General features: G+C 40.0%; 2 protein-coding genes across 3 annotated transcripts; both read left to right on the forward strand.

The window, feature by feature from the left end:
* zgc:92907 (uncharacterized protein LOC436733 homolog) lies at positions 1-3,064 on the forward strand. 2 transcript variants are annotated; one of them, XM_054597908.1, is made up of 4 exons: positions 1-228; positions 1,189-1,351; positions 2,270-2,435; positions 2,803-3,064. In XM_054597908.1, the coding sequence occupies exons 1-4, from the start codon at positions 148-150 to the stop codon at positions 2,912-2,914; spliced, it is 522 nt and encodes a 173-aa protein (XP_054453883.1). In that variant the 5' UTR covers positions 1-147; the 3' UTR covers positions 2,915-3,064. The 2 variants fall into 2 exon arrangements, with proteins under 2 accessions (XP_054453883.1, XP_054453884.1); XM_054597909.1 differs by having other exon boundaries at positions 4-228; positions 2,297-2,435.
* Positions 3,065-7,434: 4,370 nt separating this feature from the next.
* Positions 7,435-19,544, forward strand: sesn4 (sestrin 4). Its single transcript, XM_054597352.1, has 9 exons — positions 7,435-7,813; positions 14,407-14,604; positions 14,813-14,995; positions 15,171-15,416; positions 16,148-16,262; positions 16,473-16,597; positions 17,119-17,285; positions 17,383-17,527; positions 17,615-19,544. Exons 1-9 carry the CDS (start codon positions 7,748-7,750, stop codon positions 17,702-17,704), a joined length of 1,335 nt encoding a protein of 444 aa, XP_054453327.1. The 5' UTR covers positions 7,435-7,747; the 3' UTR covers positions 17,705-19,544.
* The last annotated feature ends 4 nt before the right edge of the window (positions 19,545-19,548 follow it).

Raw genomic sequence — 19,548 nt, forward strand, 5'->3', positions numbered from 1 at the left:
CGTGTTTTGTTTCGCGATCAAGGTCGGTGACGTCACAGTGCTGAAGCGGAAGTAGCTGTTAGTTCTGAGGATGAGCTGTGAGAGGAGACTGCAAAGTGCTTTTAAAAATACTCACAAATCCTGAAAACAGTTTTTAGCCGAGAAGTCATGAAGACAGTGTTTGTAACTGTTGGCACCACGAGCTTCGATGACCTCATTGAAGGCATCACGTGTCCAGAGACCGTCCAGGTGAGTAAAGTCGGATGTTATGAGTCAGCTGCTGTACTGCTGCAACGTATTGATACCCAGTGGTGGAAGAAGTATTCAGAAGTACAGGTACCACAGTGACCCTTCAGAAATACTCCTCTACAGGGGAAGGTCCTGCATCTAAAATATTACTTTAGCAAAAGTACAGAATATTTGTTTTAAAATAGACCACTAATTATGCAGAATGGCCCCTGTCACTGGTTTATTATTATATCATTTTCATGATCACCAGTTTTTTTATGTGGTATCATAGCTTGTTGATGTGGAGCTAAGTTTAATTACTTCATACGTCATAAACTGTTGGGCATTTTAATCTATAATGATGCATCATATTTTTAAAATGTTAATTTAATTTGTATGTAAAATCTTAATCTGAAAAGAAATAACAGTAAAATGCACAATATTTTCCTTCTGAAATGAATGTACAAGCACTTAAGTACAGTAATTGAGTAAATGTACTTGGATACATTTCACCATTGTAGTATATTACTATCTGGATTTTGAGTAAAGTATTAAGGGCATTCATTCCAGAAAAACAATCAAATTAAAATGGTCTTTTTCACAGCCAATCTTTTGCATACAATAGGTTTTAAAACAAGAGTGATTTATAACAATGGCTCGGTCCTGGAACAGCAATACTTGAATCTGGTGTGGCCAATTATTATTAACCATAACAGCTACAAAATAAGAAACATTAAACCAAAATTGTGATGCTTTCAGGTGTCAGGTTTTGAAGCTGGTTCCAAGGAATTAAATGTAGAGAACCGACTCAGACCTTCTGTTTCTGATGGTTAGTGGGGAACCTTAGAGCATTTAAAGACTTCACAGTGGTTTTAAAATGTGAAATCCATGATCCAGGTTTTTGGTCTTTGTAACCTGCAGCAGTGTGAATTTGTGAACTTTTGACGAGTTTTATAATAAGTTCCTCTTTTCTCCCTGCAGGTTTTAAAGGCTCGTGGATATGAGCGTTTGGTTCTTCAGGTGGGAAGAGGATCTATTCTTCCAGCTGCTGACAGCTGTCCACACGTCATACTGGAGGCTTATCGGTTCAAAGACTCTATAGCAGAAGACATCAAGCAGGCGGACCTCGTCATCAGCCATGCAGGTGAGAAAAATATATATTTTTTAAACGACCTCCTGCCACCTTGACATTTCTTCTGTTGTAAATAGTGGATATATATTGATTTATCATGCCTCTTATTCCATAACAATACACTCATGCTGCTCCATAAGCAAAACTACTGTCTGCTATGTTTAGGATTCTTAAAAAACCACAATGCACAAAATAACTGTTAAAAGGGACAGCCAGAACAGGTAGTTTCCATGTTCATTTCCTGCCTAGGAGACAATAATGACTCTGTAGAATTCAAAGAATAAGCAAATACAGGCATGTCAGCAATGTGCAAACATTAAACAGAAAACATGATGATTAATAAGGCCGAGCCTCAGCGACAGACATACAACATGAGGGCATCAGAGGGCATCCGGCTAACTACGAGCTAAAACCTTTTTAGCAGCAAAGGGCGTGGACGACCGTATTTGTTTGTTAATGAAGCAGAACCTTACCTCATGCCTGTATGCACTAAAGCGGCATATAGTTTTGCAATTTGACACAGTTTACCACAAATTATAAGCACTTTACAGTGTTGCTTGTAATAGAAACTTGTTTGTGTCAAGTAATTTGTCTTCTAGGATTCCAACAAAATAAAGCAAAAACACTTGATATGAACTGTATTATGAGCAAAACTACCTACAAATAAAATAAATTATTATAATACTGACAATACATTTTTTCGACTGCATCATGCCATGGTGTTGTTCACCTCCAAATATACATATCAGGACACCTTATCGTGTATTTTTGGTATTATTGGTTATCTTGAATGTCCGAGTTTCCCACCTTTTATTAATGCAACTGACAATAAGTTCACTCTATGACTGTATGAAAATCAAAGTTTTATATCATAGTAAAATGATGAGTAACTAAAAACACAGACTGACTTCAGTTCCACTCATCAATAAGGATGTTTGATGGTGTCTTCGTGCTCAGGAGCAGGAAGCTGTTTGGAGACGCTCGGAGCAGGAAAACCTCTGCTGGTCGTCGTCAATGACAAGCTGATGAACAACCACCAGCTGGAGATGGCCCGACAGCTGCACATGGACTCCCACCTGTTGTACTGCACATGCAGGTTTGTGATTTTCACATGTGCAGTTTGTACGTGTGAGGTTGTTTAGCAAAACAAAAGTAACAATCTTTATTGTTTGTGCAATATACATATTCTGTGCAATCCACTGTGCAATATTAACAACCCTTCAGTCCGTTTATATCATATTTTAGTTGTTGTTTTTAAATTGTTTCTACTTATTTATTTTACTTTTACTGTGTGATTACTTATTTATGATACTTGTTTTGATCTTGATTTTCTACTTGTCTCTTATTTTTTATTTTGTCTGTTTGCACTATCCACTCTGCTGCTGTAATCCTGCAAATGTCCCCGCTGTGGGACTAATAAAGGATTATCTTATTTTATCTTATCTTATTTTTTTATCTTTCAGCACTCTGACAGAAACACTGAGGACGATGGATCTCTCTGTTCTCCAGCCTTTCTTGCCCGGACAGCCCAAGCATTTCGCGAATTTCCTCGACAAAGCCCTCGGTGTTCAGTGAAGCTTTAATCTGACTGCTTGTTTTCTGTAAAACTGAAGTTCGATGATCTTGTTTTAGTAGATCGTGATTTGTGGTTCTTCATTGTGATTGCACAGCACATCTGACACTATTTTTGTATGCAATAATAATAATATATGTCTTATTTAAAATCCAAAATTTTGTGTCCTCTGATTTATTTGTATATTTATTCTAGATTTTGTTGTTTTAAAGGTTTTTTTACAAGTCAAAGAAAAACAAAACTACCAGGGGTTTGAGTGAAATAATACTCAGCAGTCCAGAGAGTTGAAGGCATCGCTGCACTTTGAGATGTAACAAAGAGAGACGTGTTCATCCTGATCAGAGCGCAACAGTAAGTGACTTTGCTGTTTGGACATTTTTGAGTTGTCTGACTTCTTTAATGTCATTCAATCAACGCATTTTGTCTGTGCTGAAATCTTGACCTCAACTGTCAAGTCAATCTTATTTGATCATTTGTAAATCTAGAGAGACAGCACGGAAAAGTTTAGTATTTGTGACATGAAGGGAAGGTTGCATCTATCACTGTGAATAGCTCTTTAATAATTTATGTTGTCAGGATGGTTTTTATGATTATGTATTCATCACTCCATTAGTAGAATTTCCAGACAGTTTCTAAAACTTCTTATTAGCATTTTTCTTTTTTTGTGTTTTAATTTATTTATTTGTATTTCTTTGTTTGTGTGTGGCATGTATGATTTATTTACAGTCTACTGTGTATTTGTTCATGTGTCTGGAGATGTCTCGTCAGTGACAGCTCTCTTCTCACGAGGACAGGCGTCTCGACTCAGACCAAACTCTGCCTGTGGGTCTGTGCTTTGCTCCAACTATTTTATTTGTAGGTCAAGGGTTTTATCAGAGCTTATGCTTGAAGAAATCTAAATCAGACGAAATTGTGAATTATATAGTGTATATTTCCCCACTATATTTAACATAAATTCATATCACTCTCTATTTTGCACTTATTTAAAAGGCAGACAAAAGGACAAAGAAATGTGCTGCATCACAGAGAGGAGGGTTGTACCAATTCTTGTCTGAAGGGTGAGATAATGTTTTTAACCACGACCTTGAGGGTAAAGTATCTTTAGTCCTCCCAGCACGTACTCTCCAGCTTCTTCCAGTCCAAACTGGCAAGAACACATGCAGACATTTGGTGGCTTTTTTGGTGTTTGTTTTGTTTTTAACTCGAAGCCATTTTGAAGAGAGTTTATGATGCGTTACCAGGTCATGTTAATGTTTTAAGTAAAGTCCCTCTTTATATGCCATGACTATCTTTTTCTATAAAGTATACTCTCATTCTGCTTTAAAGCAGGAGCTTCAACTGCTTCAGTAATCATTTTATGAGAGGCTGTTAAACGTCATCTAACCTGCAGGAAAGAGGTTCATATATGTACATAAACAGCCTGGGAACTGAACATTTAAAATTATTTTAAATATTTGCAGAAGACACATTGTACAATTTAGGAAACATGTTGAGGAATTGCTGCTGATTCATCATTCCTAAAGTTTCTTCAGAAGTTTCGTTACAGGAAATGATGGGTGAGAGGCCGCACGTAGCTTAGTTTGTCCACTCAGCCTCTGAGCAGTGTTTGGAGTAATTTTGTCAACTTTCTGCTACTGAGGCAGAATGATTTTGCAGCAACTTTACAGACCAGATTTGTTTACCTGATAAAAACCTGTTAATGTGGCTGGTAGAGCAGGTTAACAGCCCAGGTGCACCAGCATTTAATTATGATACTGTATGGTGTAATAAAAATGGTGTATTTCCCAAATTCCCTGGGATGTAGATGGCATGTCAGACAGATTGATAAAAACAATAATCTCTTATATCACTGTTGCACAAGAGGAATAAATCAGAACGGTAGCAGACTTCCTTCTTAGGAAAGTCCCTTCTGTTTGTTTCAAGGAGAAATTCAGAGCAGGTAGGTGATGCATAACAGCTTTCTGATTCTGGTTAAACCAGCCAGCTGGTCTACCACATCGTCTTAAATAAGGAAATGGTTATTTTTAACAAACAACAGAGAAAAAAAGAACAAGGTTTCAAACTGCATTAAAACATTAAAAGGCACTAAAGACTACCTTACTGAAACGCCATTATGCTTCGATGCTGATTCTGAAATGTTAGCATTATAATTTGTTTAAAACCCTTGTTAGACTCAAACAACTGCATTGTTTCCAGCCAAATTATTTGAAACTAACATTTTGTAATTTGGTTTATCTCTTGACAGTTTCATTCAAAGCAAGATTCCCTGTTTTTGGACTGCCTGTTGGCTAAAAGACCCAATTTAAAGACATCCCTTTAGCTTTTAGGAAACTTTCAATAATGAAAATAGTTCTTGATTGCAGCTGTAAAATATGGTTTTATATCTTGGACTACGCTTAATCCTTGTCTGAGAAACCCCCATATTGCAGACATTTGTTTGGTGTTTTCCTCTGAATCACTTAGAACTGTAGCTAAGTGGTTTAGACTGGTTCTGCCTGCCACTACATATGATTCACATGATGTTTGTCCAAACTGCATGTTAATCTAATATAGATGGACAATCTGGGCCAGTGTCACTTGTTTTCTCCAGAGCTCCTCTGTCAGCTTTATTTTTACTCAAGTTTGTACTGTTTGGAACTTTTGGGAAGTTGGAATGGAGCTTAATGCATCACAGCAGAGAGAGTATTCCTTAATGTAGTTAAAAAACTGTAATTAAATACTTGGACTTGTATGTCACTCCTTTGATGAACAAGACTTCTCATAGGTCATTTTAGACATTAGATCTGGTTAGACATTAGAACACAAAACAGAAGTTTCCATAGAACAAAGCATAACCTCAAAAAGGGGAAAAGGCAAATTAAATGCAAATTTCTAAAATTGGAGAACTACATTAGAGATTTACATTTACATGGTGATATGGCAGAAATAATGCAAGCACGCTTAACATGTGCTGTTTGTCTTAAGCAGTTGGTAAGTAAGTCCAAAAACACAAACGAATTGATATGAAAGCCGTGATTCTCAGACAGAAAAACAACACGATTTGAACCAACTCAATCCCAAAATGTCTGGTAAAGAACAAACGTCCCATTCATAAAGATAAGGGAAGACTGAATAAATCCTCACAAAAAGTAACAATTGGGTCAAAGCAGCGGGTCAATTAAACAAGCCTGAATGTTGTGGTCAGTCGTGGACATCTCATGTTATCAATGCATGCTGTGTGTTTAGTTGACTTCAGGATACAAACATGAATGATACTCGTTGTCCTTGCCTTCGTGACGTTGTAATGACTTGATGTGTGACAGCATGATGGTTGAAATTATAACCTCTTCCCTGTTAAGTCTTACATAACTTTGATGCAAACAAATCATCAAAGTTATCTAAGGGATCTATCTATAGTTGTATTCTGAATTAAGCACCTCGCGCGGCTTTGAAAAGTAAAATATTAATCCATGTTTACAACTGATTTAGCTTCAACTGTGTTATCCCGTTGGACAAGGTTTCTTTACTCGGTGTTTAATGGTTCACTACATGGACATCTCATCCAAAAAGTATTGATATGCTGCTCTAACAGCCTCTACTATTCTTGGAAGGTTTTACACAATATTTTGTATGTGGACTTCAAATTTAGATTATTTATTTTCTCAATGGAGTTGAGGTCAGAGCTTTTTGGCAAGCCAGTTCCTTGCCAAATTGGGAAAACCATTTCTTCCAGGCTTTATGTACAGACGAGGTATTTTCATGTTAAAACAGGAAAGACCATTCCCCAAACTGTTGCCTACTTCTCACTTTACTACTCAGCCCTGCAAAAGCAGTTGTATAATGTTTATTACGAGTTACCAATGGAGATTTATCAAACCTCCGGGGGAAAAAGTGTAGGATTCAATGTGTTTCCTCTGTTTCCCTTACTTGGAAGTAGGGGGGCTCACCCACAGACTAAAATAGTCCCAAAAATGACCAGTTTACAGATCCATGAACCTACAAACTGGCTTTGTCCCTCCGAGCAGGATTACACAGGTGACTTCATAGTCCATGTTGCAAATGTCAGGGTCTGCTGGGTTTGACTAATCACATTCAAATAATTAAAATAAAGATAAGTCTGCTTTGTGAGACAGGCCCTAGTTATATAGGTTGCGCTGTGGAGGTACAATACCAGTCAAAAGTTTGGACACCTTCTCATTCAACTACTTTGAAGAATCTAAAATATAATAAAAACTATATAAAACATATTCTGGTTTGTTGAGCATTTGTTTGTTTACCACATAATTCCATATGTGTTCCTTCATAGTTTGGATGTCTTCAATATTAATCTACAATGTAGAAAAAAATAAAAATAAAGAAAAACCATTGAATGAGAAGGTGTGTCCAAACTTTTGACTGGTACTGTATGTCTGACTAAAGCTGGCCTGATTCTTCATTTCCCTGTACAGCACACTGTAGCTAAAACAGCACTGAGAGCATAAAATGGGGCGTGCACATATAAACCAAGCCCCTTAACAAATGTCCGTCCCAACAAATGGTATGAAGTTGGCAGTCTGGCCCTCTGTGGGTGTGCGCCTTCCCTCTATGCGTTGTTGTTTGCAGATGTTCATTAGCATTTGGATATCACCCTCTGAGCCGGCTCCGCCTCCCGGCGCTGATTGGGCACACTGTTACTGGAGCTGTCAGCTCGGCTCCGGGAAGGTTTCCTCCGCTCCCCCAGTCCGGTCTCCAGCTAGAGACGGACCGACTGCAGCCAGCGGGCAGGCTCTGCTCGCCTTTGTTCGCCGAGCTTGGAAGGCACCAAGGAAAAGGGACAGAGCCGCATCCATGCAGTAGCACACTTCTTTTGTTGTAAAATGATCATCTGTACGAATAAAATGGAGTACCCCCTGAGAACCCAGTGCCAGCGAGTCCACAAACAGGTAGGCTGGAGAAAGACACCGCTGCTGGAAACAGTTTCAATTAGTTTGTTCAGCCGGCGGCTGGCTGGGTAGCTGGAGAGACGTCCATTCATTTGTTCAAGAGTTTAACGTTATTTTTATATATATATAAGAAACTCGTCTCTGTCAGGTTTGATGTTTTTTTAAAGCTTTAAATGCCCCGTTTTGACAGCAAACAGCCGACAATGTAAATATGAACATTAACGGTTTTTTAAATCTCTAAACTTTTTAACTAACCAGTAAGTTCGCTAACGTTGCAGAAGTTCGCTCACGTTCAGTGGCTGAGAGTTCGTTAGCTAGCAGGCGAAGCGCTACTAAACTTCTGCTCTAGCTAGCTAACTCAGCTAACGGTTGGTCGAGCAATCATACCGGAGTTAAATCCCCACTGGTAACGGAAACGCAATTAGTTTTCATGAATTCAACTCTTTAATTAATGAGCTGGAACATTTCATCACCGACAAGAGACATTTTGTAGTTTTCTACGTCCGACCGTTAAAACGTCACGTTAAAGCTCGCAACATTTCGTCAACAGTTTATAAACTCACGTAGCCGTTAGTAAACGTAACAGTAAATGTAGCCGTTAGTAAACGTAACAGTAAATGTAGCCGTTAGTAAACGTTAGTTAATATAACCGTTGGTAAATGTTAGTTAATGTAACCGTTAGTTAATGTAACCGTTGGTAAATGTTAGTAAACGGCTACGTTGGTAAACGTTAGTTAATGTAACCGTTAGTTAATGTAACCGTTAATGTAACCGTTAGAATGTAACCGTTAGCCGTTGGCTGTGAGTCGTGTAAACGCATTCACTGTGACGTGAAGCCTTACAGTACCGAGACTCTTCCTTTGTTAGTTCACCAGTGATGGTTTAACATCAGCGTTAAGTGTTTGCCTTTATACATATATATATATATGTATATATATATATATGTGTATATATATATGTATATATGCTTATATTTAACTTTAACACGGGGTTGTCCAATGCGAACGTTAAGATGCGGTAACGGTGGAGGAGACATCTGTAGGTGACGATGACGTCATCTGAGGATTTGGGAGAAAAGTGTCAGTCAGTGAGGTGTCTGGAGTAATGCAGGTTTGACCCCTCTAGTGCAACACAAGGGGCCACAGCAGCACACAGCCTTATCCTCGAGGACTACGAGGCCCGTTCAGGCTTTCTTGCTCCAGGTCCCTCTAAATATTGGCGACTTTTATTGTGCTGTTTTCCGCTGGCTGCACCGGACTGCCAATCAAAGTTGTTTTTCTCCTCTGTCGCTGTTTTTCCGTTTTGCAACAGAAGGGGGGCGCTGTCTGAAGTGCAGTCCTAATGGACATGTTTGCTGCAGATTAGAGTCCAGAAATGGAGCAAAACAGGGAGGAATGTGAGAGGCGAGGGATTCAAAACCCTCTACTCTGGTTTCAAGCCCAATTTTGGTTACTTCTGACTATCCCTGTCCATAATGTGCTCAACAAGCATTACGTATCGTCTTTAACTGGGGACTAACAACCAGTATTTGTATTGAGACCTATGCTTGTGCAAAGCAATATCACCCTGTGAGTTAACAGCTACAGTACTTAAACCACTTGCACTTGTCTGTTGAAATAAACAAGTATTTGGCAGGAACGTGAGCTCCACCACATTTGAGCTCCTGCCTGTTTGATATGATAACCTGCACGGCCCTGGCTGGTTTGTGAATGAGAGCAGTAATGAATGACCTTGTTATCAGTGGAAGTCTTTTGTTGCCCCCCTGCTCTTCCTACCTACCTGCCCTCTGACAGGTCCAATCACTCATCTTCTATGTGTGGGCTTGGCTTTCTTTTTCTTTTTTTTGTCATCCTGCAGCACAGTGTTTTGTTTGTCTTGGTTTTGTTGTATGTGCTGTCCTATCCTACCCAGCAGCTCCGTTCCCTCCCCTTCTTCTCCTCCCCTCTCCAAACATCTTTGGGCTGCAGCTGGTTTGTTTTGCACTTCTCTCCGAGTTCATGTTGCAGAGCCAAAATCGGCCCTAGCTAGTTTGTGTTTCCGGTGATTTGGGGCAGGGGGGTTAATGCAGTCAGTAAGGACGGACCCCCCCCAGGCTCAATCTGGGAATGCAGATTGAATGTCCTTCTCCTGTATCTGCAGCAGCCCCCCTCCTGCAGCCCACCACCACCACACATGCAGACACCGCATGCACGTCTCATCTCAACCTGACACAATAACCCCTCCTTGGAAGACGGCTAGGATCATTGTTCTACTTCCTTATGTGTCATCTTAGTCCTTTTAAATTCCTGCCCGTACAGTGTTGCTGTTTTGTTTCTTAGCCTGCTATCATAGCCTGTCTTTGTCTCCATTTACCTTTCCTCCCCTCAATGACGTCATCCCTGTTTTTCATTTCATCCCTGCCTCCTGCTCCTCTCTGATCAATAAACAAATGACCTCTCCTCTATTGGGAAGGGACATTTGTGTGTTTTTTTATGTTAAATTATCTTTACCTGTGAAGTTTTACTCACAACTGGCCCTCTAGGAGTTTTTCGTGAATTCTATCTTTTGCAACCAGGCCACAAGTTTTAATTCATCTTCTGATTTAAATATATACTAGCGCTCTAATATCAACACTAACGTCTCGCTTTTGTCACCTTCAAGCTTGGTTTGGACTCGGAGAGAAAATGGCTTTGTTTCAAAAGCATTAGCTGCTGGGCGTACTGTAAGCAGAATTAATAGGTTTGTGTGCACGGAGCTTTAATGTGCTTCTCTCTCATACTGTCTGCATTTATGTGAAACCAAAATATGCTTTGTAATACCATACACAGTTGCTCAATTGATGATGTGTGTCTTTTTGCTTTATATATCCACCCACAGACGCTTGTTAACATTTTTTTTTCTTTTCATGCGGGTTTTTTTTTTTTCTCCCTGTGGGTGGACAGTAAGGAGCATATCGCCTTATCAAAAGTACTGCTGTGTGCAGCCTTTGTGGCTTGTTTTCAGGCAATAAAGATAAAGCAGTGTGCCGAATCTGGACACAGATTCTGCAAAAGATGTCTCTCTAAACCCTCCCCTATTGTGTATATTAAACAAAAGTATTGATTAGAAAATGTTTCTTTAAATTATGTTGGATGAATCGCTTTTGTGGGGCAACATTGATTGCTTTACTTGTGGAATTTGGCAACTAGTAAAGCAGATGTCATTTAAGATGGACTTTACCTTATGTTTTAGGAGTTTCGAACTCTGGGGAATTTTTTAAAATTTTTCCCTGACCCTTGTCAGAAACTTACTGTATATTGTTTTCAACTGTATAACTAAGCAGCGTTTTAATTTTGCTTTCATGTTAAGGTTTCAGCAGACTCACACTCAATGCAGTTCAATCTGTGGGATGTATTTCCGGCTGTGTGACGGCTGACATCAACTGTAGTTCCTGTTTCAGTTTGACTTTTTCTGTCGAATTTGTCCAGACATGTTTACGAAATTTCACAAAACACCAATTTCCTCTTTGATTGTGTGATCTCAGTGAGCACAAATCCTGTCTCCTTGGTCTGTACAACAGTAAGTGTTGTCACTTATTTTAATGTTCTTGTCTCAGCTGTAGATTAGATAAAGGCTGAAGACCAAACAAATGACAGTTAAATGGCAACTGACTAGTATAGATCTGTGTTCTCCTGCTTGTCTTGTAATTTTCACTGGTTGTACATTAGTGAGATTTCAGTGGGTTTATCATCAGGCTTTGTAGCCCAGTAAATCCCAGTGTGGGAAATGGAGTCTTACACGCTGTCCTGTGTAGGGACTGGGTTCCCTTTATGAAATCATTTCAGCTTTAACTATTAGTAACCTTTTGCTGAATTATTCCTCATGAAGAAATTGTGCTTTCTTGACATTCTGAACAACACTTGAGCAAATCGCAGTCAAAGTTCTATGTTGTGCACAGAGTTATTGCGTCACCTGGTAGCTCATAATGATGTCCCACTTTGATAAGGTCGTGTGTCTCGGTCTTGGTGAGATCTTATAAGTCTGTTTTTTTCACAAGCAGCCGCCATATTTCTAGTCTGAAATGTCTTTCATACAATGTTGGTATTTTGGACGTCTGCTATGGGTCTTAAATCTGAAACCTGAGCTAAGTTTTTTTTGTTTTGGATTCATATTGTCTGCTGTGCAGTTACATTTTCATACTGTAAAGTACAAAAAAAAGCATACTGATATTGAAGACCATACATTAGCTGGTTGATATTATTGACATACAGTATATTAGCTTGTTATCACATAAGTTAGTACATATGTTGGTTTTCCTAAAGAGCACTCTTTTATATGTAAAACATCATGTGTCTTGAATGCATCGTGGTTGCCGTTTTTCTATAACTGTCCAATTTAAACTCTCAAATATTAATACCTGCTTTTGAAAAAACACTATAAGTGGGGTTGTAGTAAAAAACACTACAGTAACTATAATTTCCTACACTTGATTTAGGGAATCTGTGTTGTGGTGTTTGTATTACAAACTGAACAGAGAGCAGTTTATTGAAACGGTTCACATGGATCTTTTATAATCCATAAATGTTACAATCGTATCTTATTCAATAGAATGGAAAGAAAAAGCTAAGTGATCCACCTAAATAAGTCCTTGACAAGTTGAACTCCAAGCATGTTTTCTGCATTGTGTCGACCCTGAAATGCCTTTTCTTTTCAGTGACTGGGACAGCATGCTAATCAGTAGCTTTTGTGTTTGCAGAGAGATACTTGTGTGAATGTGCTCTTGTCAAGAGGTCTTTGATTGGCAGGCACCTGTGTGCTCTATGGACCCTCCGGCCTATTTCCCATGTGTGTTGACAGACAACACTGGGTCAGGGTCTGTGTCCGAGCCAGTTCATTACATGCCAACTCTCCTAGTTCACTCATTTGTCTATCCTTCTGTTTCTGTTGGCTACGTTTCTCTTTTGCTTTATATAAACTATGAGATTATGGAAATTTAAACATCCTAAAGAGATTGATTTGTTTAATGTGTAGTATGTTAACATGTCTTTCAAGATCTGAGTGTATATAGGTCAAGAGGTGGAGCCTCTAGCAGGATCACAAGTAAGCCCTCGTCCACTACAGACAGAAGTGAAATGCCACAAGGAGCAATCATCCAGATAAACATGGTGATGAATGTCAAAGAGGCTAAAATTAATCTGTCGACATCTTTGACTAACTTGATGTGAAAGAAAATTCCTGGACAGCCATTTGCGATGGTGTAAGGAGAAATCCTTGCCAACACTGGTATAGTTCAAACTGAAGTGAACCATTTGGCTTTGATCAGCTCTGTGCACTCAGGTTTCACATACAGGCAAACTGCCAAAGGGCCGGGCTCCCGAACAGCTTCTCCTAGAGGCCATTGTATGATGGCCAGAGGGGTAATAAATGGCTGTGCCTATGAGGGCAGTCCAGCTTCCCTCTCCACATGGGTCTGTTTCTCTTGGCCTCAGGCTTCCCGGCCAAGTCGCACCTATGTTTGTGTCTTTGGTCTCATCCACTTCTCTGCTGCTGCAAAGATTCCCTCTGCAGGGCCTCTTAAGCCCAACTTTCACATTAGTTTCTTCATCTTTTTTTTCCTAGGGTTTCAGCCTTGTTTTTGTTCACTGCGTCCACTTTCAATTAACTGAACTGGATGCCTGTAAATTCACGGAGCCTCATCTACGTTTAATAGTATTGTAGTAGAGCTGTATGAGGCATTAGACTCTGCTGCAATACATATGAGTTGGTGTCTTTGTGCCTGTTTAGCCTCCAGCTGAGCACCGTTTTCTGCTTGTTTTCTATGCAGAAAGAATAATGTAAGGAATTCACTCACTTGCCACTGGCGTCGGTATCACAGCATCGCGGCTGCTTCTCTTCAGCTGGTTTAAGGTGTGGAACATGACTCCAGTCCAAAGCCCAGTCTGACCGCGTCACCACGTGGTGTAGACACTGAAGTCCAGCCTTATCTTGAGCCAAACTGCTTTGGCTACAAAATGAGTTCTAATAACTCAAAGGACGGTCGGCCCTGCGATCGTGGTTCTCCCTTTTTCGAGGGAGCATTTATATGTATGCCGTATTTTGAAGGAAGCTTTTTCACAAAGACTACATGTCTGTAATCATTATACAAGAACTGCAAAATCAATGAAGACATTCCTCACTGTCACCATGAGCACTTTTACAATGTCGATGGCTGCAACTAAGGTTTATTTTATTTTCAATTCATCTACTGGTTTTTTTTTTTTTTTTCTAATACATTTTTTTATGTCTGCTTTTTTTGTCCAACCAAAACTCCAAAACTCAAAGATATGAAACTAACTGGGATATAATAAAGAGAAAAGAAGCAAATAATCATATTTTAGCACCTGGAACCCGCATATTTGGGGATTTTTGCATGAAGTATGATGAATAGATTCTACCTTTTTAATTTTCTGTCGCTGGACAAATTAATTGACTTTTCGGCTCAGCTCTTCAGCTTTAATTGCTACTGCCTCAGCATCCTACATGTGAACACAATGACAAAACATCCTCCGATTGTACTGCAACAACACACAGCACAAGGTTTAGCTTTTCCCGTCAGAAACCAACCTTCTCCCTCCTCTCTGTGCTGGTTTCTATAGGTGATGGTGAACGGTGAGAACGAGCGAGTGTCGCTGCTGTTCATGAAGGCTCTGGTCAGCAGGGGGAGCGTGGACGCCGTGTCCCAGCAGATGGCCTCTCACCCGCAATACTTGGAGAGCTTCCTGCGCACACAGCACTATATCCTGCACATGGACGGCCCCCTGCCTCTGCCGTACCGCCATTACATCGCCATTATGGTGAGTTAGCATTCTGTCCTCGTTCATACATACCCAGTAACTCACCAATCTACTGTACATGTAGTTTAGCAAACACAGCAGTTTTGGAAGCTGTATTTTACCAGGGATCACTGGTAGCCTTCAAAATTAAAGAATAACAAGCTCTAACGTTTGAGTTGGTCATGTTCCCAAATCTGTCTGCTCTACTTTCTCTTCCCATGATTTTCAGGCTGCGGCACGACATCACTGCAACTACTTGGTGTACCTTCACTCAGCCCAGTTTCTGAGGGTGGGCGGGGACCCTCTGTGGTTGCAGGGTTTGGAGGCAGCGCCCCCTCGCCTTCGTCTCCTTGACCACATCAACAAAGTGCTGGCCCATCAGCCCTGGCTCACTGCCTGCTCACACATCCAGGTACAGCAAACAAAAGAGAATGTGCATAAACTATAACAAAACTGTATTAAAAGATTACTCATTATCGCTAACAGAGATACAGAATTATTTACATCTTAAGATCACTAATGACGCAGATAAACGAGTACAAAGAGAATCATGTCCGACCCTGAGCTCTTGTCTTGGTTCCCTCCAGACGCTGCTGAAGACGGGCGAGCAGTGCTGGTCGCTGGCTGAGCTGGTGCAGGCCGTGGTGATCCTGGCCCACTGCCACTCCCTCTGCAGCTTTGTGTTTGGATGCGACACAGACTCAGACTTTGTCCCTCTTTCCAAATCTCCTAACGGTACCCCGCCGACCTTCTGCCCCTTTGATGCTGCCAACGGCAACGCCAACGTGCCTCAGTCGCTCGCCACTCCCTCCGAACACATAACACGAAGAAGGGTAACTAATCAGTCTCGTCTTGCCTTTTTAACACGTACATTTGCTTGATTCTCTTTTTTTTATGTAAGTTGAAAATATGCTGTGGAAATAGATATGAAGCTTTATGTTTCATGTTACAGTAAAATTTATCAAAACTTTATTTGTAGAATTATTTTTACAATTACAATTTTTAGTTTATAAAAAGAAAATATCGCAAATTAGGCGTTTTGTCCGAACAACAATCTGAAACTCAAAGATTCTCAATTTACAATGATATAAAAAAGAGATATTGAGCAAATTCTAGCAAATTTTAGAAGCTAGAACCAGAGAATGTTTGGTGTTTTTGTATAATAACTGACTTCCGCGATTAATCGATTATACAAATGTTTGTCGGTTAATTTTCTGTCCATTGTCTAATCAGTCAAATGACTAATTGTTTTCAGAAGGATTTTATCATCTAGAATAATTTCAGTTTGAGATGTTCTGTAAATCCAGTTTATATGTTCTCTTTCATAAATTATTAAAAATTAACCAAAATTAATAATGTGAATTTTATGGTTCAGTTAGTCCAGGCATGTGTTTCTCAGCGTTGAATGCTCACTGATGCGGCATCACTTTGAAGTAAAACGGTTCTTTGTGTGTATATATGAGATCAAAGTTGAAGATGCCTTTTCTCATAATAAGGATTATTTCTCTGTACTTGAAAGTTAATTAAAATTCATTAACGTTTTTTCTGGTGTTTGTGTCGACAGTCTCTGGACTCCAGTTGTGGCATGGTGTGTCTGAAGGAGAGGATTCAGAAGTCTCAAGAAGAGCGTGAGAAGAGAGAAGAGCGCCTGCTACAGACACAAACACTCCAGCAAACAGGTAACCTACATCAGAGGACGAAGGCAGATACCCACAAAACCAGATAACACTGCTCAGATCATCTCACTCACTTCTAATGGTTATCTTGAGCGTTACATTTAGGTCACATGGTGCGAAACCTGAGTAATCACCACTCCTCATCAGCCACATTTATTGACGCACTCTCTCTGCCTCTCCATCTCCTTTGCTTTCATCGGCTCCTTTTTATAGATATCGAAGAAGAGGAGGAGATGATGTGCTTCACAGACCCGACGCGTTTTATCACAGACCCTGACTTGTGCTATCAGGAGTTTGCTCGTAGAGAGGAGGACCACTTTCAAGTATTTAGAGTTCAGGTGAGGAGGTTACATTTGTGAACTTGTGAGCTTGTAACTTTGTATGTGTGTTATGACCCTTTAAGGTAAGATGTGTAACAGGACGTCTTAAACATCCAGTGACATAACACAGTTTTAAAACAATGCTTTTGATGTCTGCAAGCTGTTACCAAACCAATGCTTTACAATATGATATGCTTTATGATTCGAATTTAAAAGCAGTTTATCAACAAACACTTGTCAGGTTTGGTGTTATTTGGGTGGCCCACCTTCCAAACTGTATCACAGCCAGAGGAAGGTGGACTTCCAGATTGTCAGTTACTAAAGATGTAAACGTAGTGACAGAGCAGGTGTATCAATACTGGTTTTGACTTTTAAACACATTAGTTTGTCTCACAAAGCAAAATTTGTACATTATTACTGTGCCCAACCACAGACATATTGGGAGGGCTGGGAACCGCTGCTGTACTTTGATATTTGATGATCTTAAACTAATATAAAAATCTTGCTGACTTTGAGGATGTGGTGCATTTTCTCTGCAGGACTACTCATGGGAGGACCACGGCTTCTCGTTAGTCAACAGATTGTATTCGGACATTGGGCACCTCTTGGACGACCGGTTCAGGAGCGTGACCACCGTCCCCTCGATGCACAGCCCCGACCTGAAGAGGGCCATCTGGAATTACATCCATTGTGTGTTAGGAATACGGTGAGACTCCCACAAATACATCCTTTGTGACTCGTAGAAAAAGTCCAACTTTTCTTTGTGTTTAGTAGATAAATAAACGTTTTGTTTGTGGTTACAGGTATGATGATTATGATTACGGGGAAGTGAATCAGTTGCTGGAGCGGGATTTTAAGCAGTACATCAAGGCTGTGGCTTGTTTTCCTGATGCCACCAAAACTCCAGTGTGTCCGCTGAGTTTGGCTCCACTTAAAACATCAGAGCGGGTGAGAAGACGTTCACTGTTCAACTTTCTGTCGGTCAAACCTCTTCTGGCGCTCGGTGTGAATCACGTTTCATTTTCTTTTCCTCAGATACACGTTAATTTACTTATCATGGAGGCCCGGCTGCAGGCTGAGCTGCTATACGCTCTGAGAGCCATCACTCAGTACATGATTGCCTAAGTGCTCGGAGAGGCACAAAGCCAAAAACTCTCCGCCGGTACAGAGAGACCCAGAGACGCGAGGATGAAACAGCGGACGGTGACGTGGGACGAGAGCGGCACATTTAAGGACACAGAGCTCCATCGTCTAGCAGCTGTGCCTCATGAATGTGCTTTTCTTTTTCTCAGATTCAATGTATTTATACCATAGTGTGCCATCCCCCCCCCCCCACCCTCCTACAGATTCTCCTGTTCTCTTATCAAACATCTCGGCTCTTAAACGTTACGTGCAATTATTAGTTGTTTTAATTTTTACATGTTGTTTTGTGTTTCAACTCTGTGAGTCTGTGAGAAACTGCTTGGTTGTAGCAGCCAATACTGTCATTAGTTTCATCAGTCTCCTTTCTATTAACTATGCTTTCCCCCCCAAATGAATTGAAATAAGTTGAATGTTAATGGGAGACCAGGGCCTCTGTTATATTTTGGACAATCCTTGTCAGTGTTGGAGGAGAACTTTAAGTGGACCGTGAAGGACGACAGTTTTGCCCTCCCTAACATTTCGTATTAATGCTGGTCAAGAACAAACACAACAGTTACACTGCTGGAAGTTATCACATCACTATAGTTTCTTTTAATAAGCACTTTTTTAAACTTTATATATTTATAATGCATAAGTAGACATTGAGACGCACAGTGTGTGGATCTGAAGCCTTTCTCCTCCACTGTATGACGTGTAACGAAGATTTTTAGACTGTTTGTCCTCGAACCTTCAGACTTTGCTTTTGTCCTCAACCCCAGATTTCTTAGTGAAGTAACTCAATCCAGGATATTTCAGTGAATAATTGCTCTACTTGTTACTTTCAGGTCAGTGCTGACACACAAAAGGATTTTGAAGGTTATGAAGTTTTCAAAACACACAATTTACACCTGATAAGAATATTTGTAACAACACTTAAGAAGTCAGTGAGCTGTTTCCTACAGTGAAGATTAAGCTGAGCCATTTGCTTAATGATTTTTGTGCTTTTTGTATGGATGTGCTTTAAAAGAGATCAAATCAGAGACTGAATGTGAGTCTCAAGGTCATTAAAGAAACGCTACAGTAAAGTGATGAATTGGATAGATGTGAAGTGCCCAGTTGATCATCACTGGTAATGAGTGGAGGGCGAGTTCAGATTATTTTTTTGCTCAAAGCTGATCATCAAGTAAAAATCCACGGTACATTTAGCAAAGCAGAACAATGTGCAAACTAGTCGTTAAAACACTTGTATCTTTTTCTGTCTTTTTTTATTTTTTTATAGTTTTTGTAAACTATAGAGTACTTCTTTGTTTTGTTTCTGGGTGTGACGGTAGGACCTGCTTGTTGTGCTGCATTCTGGGTAGAGGTAGAAGTGTGACCGACTGTTTAGAGTTAGTAACTGCAGGATGTAGAAAATAAATAAGTGCATATCGAGCATATAAAGCAAAAAGCGCTGATAACACAGGTGCCTTCAGGCTAAAACTGGAGTGCTGCTGAAGTGGAGGGATGTGATCACTGGAGGCTGAGAGTGAGCTTTGGTGGTCAACTGACACCAAAGCTGGGGTTTGTTGCTTTTTCCCGCATGAATGGGAACTGTTTTTCTTGGTTTTGGTCAGCAGTGTTTCTGATAGATATTACGGCTGTGAACGCCCGTGTTTTCTATCAGACACCTTCTACAATCCCCAGCAACTCAGCTAAGAGCCTTTGACGCAGATGGATGTTAAAAATGTTCAACTTGAGCAGATTTTTAAAAGATAATCTATAAAATAAAAAAAAAGAGAACAAGTGAAAAGTCCAAAAAAATGTTTTTTGAAAATGTGAAGAAATGTTTTCTATAAAGACGCTCTATG

This window comes from Anoplopoma fimbria, chromosome 4 (genome assembly GCF_027596085.1).
Source record: "Anoplopoma fimbria isolate UVic2021 breed Golden Eagle Sablefish chromosome 4, Afim_UVic_2022, whole genome shotgun sequence".
In the NCBI taxonomy this organism is placed as follows: Eukaryota; Metazoa; Chordata; class Actinopteri; order Perciformes; family Anoplopomatidae; genus Anoplopoma; species Anoplopoma fimbria.

What these genes read in the sequence shown, in the direction of transcription:
- zgc:92907 (XM_054597908.1), top strand. Translation starts at nt 148, where the DNA reads ATGAAGACAGTGTTTGTAACTGTTGGCACCACGAGCTTCGATGACCTC. An exon ending in CGTGTCCAGAGACCGTCCAG is followed by an intron (nt 229 to 1,188) that starts GTGAGTAAAGTC and finishes TTCTCCCTGCAG; the next exon opens with GTTTTAAAGGCTCGTGGATA. An exon ending in CCTCGTCATCAGCCATGCAG is followed by an intron (nt 1,352 to 2,269) that starts GTGAGAAAAATA and finishes CTCATCAATAAG; the next exon opens with GATGTTTGATGGTGTCTTCG.
- sesn4 (XM_054597352.1), top strand. Translation starts at nt 7,748, where the DNA reads ATGATCATCTGTACGAATAAAATGGAGTACCCCCTGAGAACCCAGTGC. An exon ending in ACAAACACTCCAGCAAACAG is followed by an intron (nt 16,263 to 16,472) that starts GTAACCTACATC and finishes TCCTTTTTATAG; the next exon opens with ATATCGAAGAAGAGGAGGAG. An exon ending in TTCAAGTATTTAGAGTTCAG is followed by an intron (nt 16,598 to 17,118) that starts GTGAGGAGGTTA and finishes TTTTCTCTGCAG; the next exon opens with GACTACTCATGGGAGGACCA.